Source organism: Cajanus cajan, chromosome 6, assembly GCF_000230855.2.
Source record: "Cajanus cajan strain Asha chromosome 6, NIPB_CcT2T_4, whole genome shotgun sequence".
NCBI classification, from domain to species: Eukaryota; Viridiplantae; Streptophyta; class Magnoliopsida; order Fabales; family Fabaceae; genus Cajanus; species Cajanus cajan.
This window is the reverse complement of record NC_138522.1, coordinates 43,550,179-43,559,177: the sequence shown is the minus strand read 5'-3', so window position 1 is coordinate 43,559,177 and position 8,999 is coordinate 43,550,179. Positions and strand designations below refer to the sequence as shown.

The following is an 8,999-nucleotide window of genomic DNA, read 5'->3' as shown; positions in this document are numbered from 1 at the left end:
ACTAATACTATTCTCTTCAACATTCAGGTGCGCTTCCCAACGTCTCTCTCTAATAAATATTCACAAAATAATATAAAATAAGAATGAGCAAAAGAGAGAAAATTAGATTATTATGACCTGTTTTATTTTCTTCCCCTTGTCTTAAAATTTGAGTAATAAAATAGTTTGTTGTTATTTTGATGAATTAAGAAGTGTGTTTCTCTTTTCTCGAAGTGTCTGATATAGTACAAGAATACAAAATGGTAATTAGGCTTTTGAGGATTTTATGAATTTAACATATAGAAGAATTTTACACTTCGCACTTCACAGGCCCCCTCTGTCGCCAACCCCACTCTCTCGCTCTCTCTCTGCCTTTTACCCTAAAAAGGGGTGTTCGTTTCCTTCATAAGGCCCTCCCCTGCGGCACTCTTTTCAGCAGAGTATTGAGAGAGAGAGAGAGAGACGATTGCGTGGCTCTATAGTGTTTTTGTTCTTATTTTCACAGATTGTCATTTCTTCCTTTTAAAATTTCATATAAGAAACTCAGCACCCCACTCACCTACACGCAGACCCCATTAATAATCTGAACAAAAAGATTCGTTCTTGTGGATTTGGAGGAAGAGGGTGGGTGAGTTTTGATTCGAGGTCTTGCAATGGCACCCAGTTTTGACTGTGTTTCAAGCCTCCTTTGCGCAGAGGACGACAGCGTTTTCGACGAGAGCCATAATGGGGTGGGGGTGTACGAGGACACGTGGCGTCCCAGGAGGCACCACTTTGATGAAACAGATGAGTTGCCATTGCTGAGTGATGATTGTTTTGCGCTGATGGTGGAAAAGGAGTGCCAACATTGGCCTGGTGTCGGTTACTTGAATAAACTTCACACCGGAGATTTCGACTTTGGGTCCAGAATGGAGGCCATTGATTGGATTCAAAAGGTGGGTTCAAGGCTTTTCCTTTTTGTTCTTTTCTCAATCACTCCAAACAAAGCTCTAATTTTTTTTCAATCATGTGGTTTTTGGTGTTTTTCCTTCTCAAACATTAGAAAATGGGCAGTTTCTTAAATCCTGGACTTGGATTTTGGTGGTCTGGAGCGAAATCTGAACATTTCGGAGTGTTTTGTTTGAATTTTACATTTATTTGTTTGACGATGAATCGATGATTCACCTGGTTGGTTCCTTTCGGGTTCAACTTGCATGTTCTGAAGCTGATTGAATGAAAATCTTTTGTTCAACTTGGATTTGGTTTGAACTGAGGATTATTTTGTGTTTATCTAATGGCTCTTTAATGTGATCTAACTAACGAATCAATACACCTGTTTTATAGGTCCGATCGTATTTCGGTTTTGGTCCTCTATGTGGATATCTATCTGTAAATTACTTGGACCGATTCCTTTCTTCATATGAATTACCAGTAAGTGGATAATTGAAGAGAAGAAAAGTTTTCTTTTTTTCATTATGTTGTCCACTGGTTGTGATCTAGTGTTTCCACTCGCAGAAGGGAAGAGCTTGGACAATGCAATTGTTGGCTGTGGCTTGTTTATCTCTGGCAGCCAAACTAGATGAGACAGAAGTTCCACTCTCCCTTGATTTACAGGTAGGATTAGGAAACTTTGTTTTTTCAAAGTCTGGTACTTATTAAGTCAATGTACTAGTTTTGCATGTGCTAAATGCTAATCGATTGTTGTCTTTAGGTGGGTGAATCGAAGTTTATATTTGAGGCTAAAACCATACAGAGAATGGAGCTTCTTGTACTAAGCACATTAAAGTGGAGAATGCAAGCAATTACTCCTTTCACCTTCCTTGATTACTTTCTTTGCAAGATCAACGGTGATCAAAGTCCATCAAGGTCTTCAATTTTGCGATCCATCCAACTTATATCAAGCACTGCAAGAGGTACCTATTTGTTTTCTTAACGTGGCCCATCTCTGCAGTGATAATAATTGTGAATAGGTGGAATTAGTGATGGTAATTTGGATGGTTTGAATTCAATGCAGATATTGACTTCTTGGAGTTCAAACCATCAGAGGTTGCAGCAGCAGTGGCTATCTATGTCATGGGGGAAACCCAAACAGTTGACACTGAAAAAGCAATTTCTGTTCTGATTCAACACGTAGAAAAGGTAGAATGCATTGTGATGATGAGTTTTACTTTGTTACCCCGTGATCATTCTTAGTTGATTACTTGTGATTGATGATAAATGCTGATGAAGGTTATTAACATAAGATTATGTTACTTGGTTTTTGGCAGGAGAGAGTATTGAAGTGTGTTAAAATGATCCATGAGTTGGCATCCAACAGTATCTCTGCCAAGGATTCAAGTGCTTCTGTCACTTGCTTACCTCAAAGTCCAATAGGTGTGTTAGATGCTTTGTGCTTCAGCTACAAAAGCTATGACACAAATGCTGGTTCATGTGCAAATTCTTCACATAATAGTCCCGATGCTAAAAGGAGGAAGTTAAACAAAACCTGTGGAGCAGAGCTATTGTAGTCATGTGGATTGGAATTTTACCATCATCCATAGGATGCTTTTCCAGAAAATGGACATTATTATTATGTGTTTTATGGAAGTTGCCCCCCTCAAAGCAATACCAAAAGGAGGCAGGGAGACATAGCTAGAAATAATTTATTTATTTTCTCAAAAAAAAAAAGACCCTAGTGTAAAAAAAATAGCAAAACTATATAAGGTGAGGTGGGTCATGAGTGGAAGATGGGTGATCAAGTGAACAGTCCAATATATTGCAAGCTATTGGCATGAAGTAATCACCAGCTGTTAAAAATGTTTTAGATCCCTTAACAGCAACTAGGGAACAAAGGAACTGAAGGAGAAGGTGATAAGGATTAGAGTATTGTATGTGTAAGTATAGTTGGGGGAGATTTTCATTTGTTCAATTGTTTTTTACTTTTAAAATTGGAGAGAAAAATAGGCCCAAAAAAAGGACAGAGGTACTAGCATAAGTTATATTTGCGGGAAATATTTTATTTATGTCATTATCTTTATTCCGTTAGTTATTTAATCAGTTTTCTGATTTTTTTTTATAAAAATACTCTTATTCTGCCATCAAACAGATTCTCCTTTAGTGCAGAAAAGCTTTATTAGCAATTCAATGCAAACACTTTCACTGTTAGACTCATACTTTTTGTTGATAAGCTCTATTCCGCATGCACTAACGGGTATGCCAGAAATGAATGTACAAAAAGAAAAACTATTTTCTTCCAGCCGAACATAAATAGACAAAATATGAATCATACCTACAATATGAATAACCATTGATGTGTTCAGTGATATCTCTATTTTCTATATTTTAGACCCAAGGTTTTAATTTGGGTAAATATTTCAACCTATGCCCATAAAAAAATATATAAAATAATTTTTAATAATTAAAATTAATTTATTTAACCTTTTTAAAAATTGAAGCATGCGACTTTACTTAAAGAAAAAAGTTTGATTCCTTTTATTATTTTTTTTATTTCTATTTTTGTAAGTGCTAAAATTCTACTTGAACCGGACCTAGATTTAGTTTCATGTAGAGTTTAACTTAATATCAATATCAGTGCAACTTTTTTTCAACAATATAATTTCATCATATATTAAATTAACAAAGTTTACGATAGTTGGTAGATAATTAGCATTCTTAATATTTTCAAGGATTCACTTATTTAGTTGTGCATGTGAAAAAGATTTTGTTGGGAGAGACGATATCAATAATCTCTATGTTTCGAAAAGAATTTTAATCTTTAAGATTATCGACAGAGGATAACTCAATTTAGTGAAAACTAAATGTTAATAAGGTATTTTATTGTCTCAAACTTTTATATGTATTTAACTTTTATAATTATAATTTTTTTTAATTAGTTTAAATTTAAAAGTAACTTTGGCGTGTTGAGATTTTAGAATAAAAAAATGATGTAAAGAACATATATGCAAACAATAAATTAATTTAAAGCTATTTTGTGTTAAATTTAAATTTAAAGCTTTGCCGTAAAAATCTTAATGAAGAGGTATTTAATAAAGTATATTAAATCTTCGTAGTCAATGTTTTATTGAAACTCTTATAAACAAGATCCTTCACATCATAATTATTGTAGTAGTATACATTTAAGAACAGGATGAATGAAATTTCTTCTGAAACACATGATGATAGTTGTTCCTTGTTTCTACTCTCATCCATGACTGGGTCATGAGAAATAAGGAAAAAAAAAGAGTAAAGGTTCATATAAGTAAAATATTAAATACTTTTTATTACTAATTTTTTTTTATATTCACCTTTAAAATAAAAATTTGATCTTTTTTATCTGACATTTTAAAAGTCAAAGACAATAATATATTTTTTAATTATTGTTTCTTTGTTTTTATTTGTCACTTTTGATATTTTTTTCCTTCTATTTATTCATCATTTTAAAATTCTAAGACAGCATTTATTATTTTCTCAATTATATCTTTATCAAAATAAAAATATAAATAATAATGTATAAAATGTCAAAGTAATAAATGAGAATTAGAAGATATACTAGGAAAATATAATTTAAAAAATTAATTAATTAAAAAAAATAAAGAACATTATATGAAAATTTTGCTGCTGATTAATCTGTAAATATCTTTGTAAGTACTCTTTAAGTTTTGAGACAGTGAGACTTGCCCTGGTTTTGATAAGTTCTGAGACTCAACTTCCTTATTAAAAGTGATAAAAATAAAAAGATATATTAAAGACATTTTTAACACAGGAGTTTATAGAGTTCTTTAATAATAATTCATGTGTCGGCTCCTCAAACGCGTTAAAATTTTTAGAAACCTAAAATTATATCTTTTCCTTTCCTTTTCGAGAAGCTTCTGTCATCTCTTGGGTTGATTGATAAAAAATAATAATTCATAAGCAATAGTTGCTTATACAAGTATTACGACTTGTTTTTACTTTTTAAACAACAAACAATGTCATGTCCAGCAACTCCAACGCAAAATATATGCTAACCAATGGTTGATTGATTATCATAAGAAACCCCATAAGCTCCATGTGTCAAAGATGTTATAGCAAAAAATAATATTAATGAAAATAAAATATTAAAAAAATCTATTATCTTAAAAAAATAGTCGGATAAAAGGAAATGGGTGTAGTAGTTAAAATGAAGTAATGAATTATTTTTATGCTTTTAACGTAATAAATGTTTTTGTAATAAATATATTTTACTTTTAATCTTTTGGATGTAGTGATTAGACACTTTATATTCACAACAATTTATGTAATAAAAAACATGTAATTTATCTCATCATATATAAAAATTTGTCAAATTAGTGACAATTACAGGGACTGTCTCTTCTTTAATGAAATAAAAAATATTCGTGAATTTTTTTTTCTTCGTTCTTAACATGCGCATGACACTAAGAGCGTGTTTGATTTACTTAATTTTTGAATTTTAAAACTACATTCAACGTAATTTTACTCTCTTGTAACTTTGACGTTGAACAAAACTAAACGAGAATACAAACATACTATAAAAATGTTTAACAAAAAGGGTGAAATAAAATGAATAGACAATGAGTTTTTCTTTCGATTTGAATGTGGAAAAAACTAAACAAAGTGAGGCAGCTACTGCGAATTTAAGACATTGTACAAAATTTTGAGTAATTATTACTTTATTCAATTAATCGATTTTCTCATTAACTCATTCACTAACTGAGTAAGTGAGTGCACCAGAAAAAAAGTGGAGTCAGTTAATGTTAAGGCAGTTCAGCATTAATATAACAAAATTAAACATTATTAGTATTCTCTTCTTTTTCTTTATGTCCATTTCCCACATCTTCCCCCTAATAGTAAAAAAAAAATCTCTTAATCATTTCAAACTATCTATATTTATTTTTATATATTTAATATTCTTATCCATTTATTCCTTTTAATGTACCCTCTTTTATTTATACATTTATTATTTATAACAAATTTAAATATTTTTTAAATAAGAAATTATTAATAATTAAAACTAATATTATATCACAATTTAAATTATTCATTATAAATGTAAAATATAACTTCCATATGTAAATATATTTATTTAATATAAATTTTAATTGTAATACAATTTATATATTAAAAACAATTATTTACTGTAAATTTTAATTATATAATAATAAACAGTTCTCCTATGTAATATTATATAGTAGAATAATAGTTATTGTCAAACACAGTTCAAAGTTCAAACTCATTGTTTGGGTCCACAATTGTCCAGTAGCAAAAAAACATATTCCAGGTATTTATCTTTAGGCTCATGATATATACTATTCTTTTTTTTATTTTTTATAATTACACTCCTTTTTGTTTTAAATTTATAAAATATTGTAGTTTTTTTTTAAAATTTTTTTAATTTTACACTTCCAACTTTCAATTTGCTACTTTCTTCTCTTTTTTTTCACACTTTTTTCTTTCTTTTACATGCTACCAAAATAGGTGTGATGAAGGAAAGGTAAGGAAGTATATGTAAAAATTGAAAAAAGAGGAAAAATGTGTGAAAAAAAAGTACTAAATTAAATATTGTAGATGTAAAATTAAAAATTAAAAACAAAAAAATTAAAAAAATTAAGAATATTTTAGAAATTTAATTATTTTTTTAAAAAAGGAGGTGTACTTAAAGAAGGTATATATATATGAATCTTATCTTTATTTCCATTTAACGTGGGCTTTTGTTTTGTTAGGATCTTGGGCCTTTTAAACACGCGTACTACTTTGAAGTACAATAGGAGCATCAAATTGTCATATTGTCATTTAATATATATATATATATATATATATATATATATATATATATATATATATATTTAGAGGGTTCAAACGACATCAATGTAGCTTTTACTAAGTGTTATACTGCTTAATAATTTTATATTAAATGTGAATTTTGAAAATCTAACCGTTAAATTGAAAGTTCAAATTTTTTAGATCATATATGTCAAATTTTGTTAAAATTGAACAACTTGAAAGTAATCAAAGTGTTCATATTTTAGTATATTTTGAAATGTATATATTATGTCAATTTTGTTTTATGAGAATAAAACATCAAATCATGTTAGATTAATATAAAATTTGGTATATAGAATCTAAGAGATATGAATTTTCAATCTAACGGTTGAATTTTTAAAATTTACATTTAATATAAAGTTATTGATCAGTGTAACACTTAATTTTTGCATTAAAAATTTTAAATTTAATAATTAAATTATTAAAATTTAATATAAAATATGAATTATTAAAAAAAAAAAATAACTTTACTTTTCTGTTATATATATCTATATCTATATATATTAGAGGTGTATTATGTCATACCGTCCAATTTTAAGATTGTTAAGTTTTCTTTTTAATTGAAGAAATTGTCAAAACAGGGAGAAAACGCGTATTCAAAATTCTAAAATATTACTCACATCTTTGAAATATTAACTGCACTGAAATTCTTCTCATTATGTCCTATATTTGTATTTATTTTTGATAAAAAATAGTAAAAACAGACATGACTATATAATTGGTTAAGATTTTAACCTTTCTTAACAAATCAAAATAACATTCTATGTGTCTGAAATCATGACTTGGGTTAATTTTTTTTTTTTACAATTTTATATAACCGTAAATCAAACAATGACGAATGTTTGTTAATTACATTTTAAACCGCGCGTCCTCAAAATGGAACAAACAACTATCGTCAATAGAATAAATGTTTAGAAGCATAAGTATTATATGAAGCATGGACACATACTCATTACTCGTCGCCACATCGACACTTGCAGGACACGTGTCGAACACTCCACTGCGGTAATATTATTTTTTTATCCAGCCAAAAAGGGATACAACGTCTATTTTATTTTTAAAAAAATTCGATTAAAAAATTATGAAGACAGAATGTGAAAACTTATTGCTTAGGCTTGTATTTCTCCAAATTCCCTTTGTCATGGTGGTGCGTGACTTCCATTGTCTCCGACTCCGAGGGTCTTCCGTTTCTCATTCTTGATTGCAGTAGTTCCATTATTTCCTCACCTTTGTTGCCAGTTGTTCGGACTCTATATTTAGTGATGGACTTATATTATATCAAGATTATTATAATAAGAATAGTTAAATGTATTTTTTTAATTAAATTATTAATATATATTTAAAACATTATATTTTACATCTTCTAATATTATATATTAAATTTTTTAATGATTATTATTTTACATTTATAACCGAGGCTCTTGAATCTGTTATTATTGTGTGTCACAAAGTTATTTGACTTTCAATTTCAAGATTTTTCTTTTTTCTTATATATTTCATGTTCTCATTCGTTTAGATATTTAATTTAATCCATCATGGAACAAATGGATAGTGAGACCCATATCATATCCATAATGTGAGCAATCCATTAGGAACTTAAAAAATCACTCCCATGCTTTAGAAAAAGATTATGGTTCCCCTCGATGAAAGTTATTGATATGTTTTTGCATTTCATCAATCTTGGAAGGATGGTAGTACTTATTCAAGAATTTTTTTCACATTCTTCCCAAGTTGTTACTGACTCTCTTGGTATAGTTTTCAACCATGCCCTTGCCTTTCCTGCTAGTGTCATTGGAAAAAAGGCATAGTCACAATCCATCTTGTGTTACCCCTTGAAAGTGTTGGGTCTTACATATCTTTAAAAACCCTTCCAATGGAATTTTCAATAGGCATCCCTAAGAATTGACTCTATTTTAGCATGGTTAAGAGAGATGGTGGAATCACAAAGTTGGGGTTATTTCCCACATTTGGAAGACTGATTCCACTAGGCAACCCTTGAATGGTTGGGCTTCGTATGATTTTAGTGGTCTGTTTGCTGGTAGATGGGTCATGACAGAACTAGGTCATGAATAAGTAACAACTCTTAGCTTTAGTGTTCTTAACGTTTTTCAAAAGGTTCTTTCAATTTCAAAGTCAAACTTAGTTGACTCTCCTAAGTAGAGAGATTTATGCATAAATTGGGGAACCCTATAAAAACAATGAAAAAAAATGTGAGTTTTGAAAAGGAAAAATAAGAATTTTTT

At 29.2% G+C, this 8,999-nt stretch overlaps 1 protein-coding gene across 1 annotated transcript; it reads left to right on the top strand.

The window, feature by feature from the left end:
- The first annotated feature begins 278 nt into the window (after positions 1 to 278).
- Positions 279 to 3,040, top strand: LOC109791484 (cyclin-D4-1). The gene is made up of 6 exons (XM_020350784.3): positions 279 to 914; positions 1,303 to 1,389; positions 1,474 to 1,572; positions 1,670 to 1,871; positions 1,973 to 2,097; positions 2,226 to 3,040. The coding sequence occupies exons 1-6, from the start codon at positions 633 to 635 to the stop codon at positions 2,463 to 2,465; spliced, it is 1,035 nt and encodes a 344-aa protein (XP_020206373.1). The 5' UTR covers positions 279 to 632; the 3' UTR covers positions 2,466 to 3,040.
- Positions 3,041 to 8,999: the final 5,959 nt, after the last annotated feature.

Coding starts and splice junctions, on each gene's coding strand:
- LOC109791484 (XM_020350784.3), top strand. CDS start 633: ATGGCACCCAGTTTTGACTGTGTTTCAAGCCTCCTTTGCGCAGAGGAC. Junction 915..1,302: donor CCATTGATTGGATTCAAAAG/GTGGGTTCAAGG, acceptor CCTGTTTTATAG/GTCCGATCGTATTTCGGTTT. Junction 1,872..1,972: donor TATATCAAGCACTGCAAGAG/GTACCTATTTGT, acceptor AATTCAATGCAG/ATATTGACTTCTTGGAGTTC.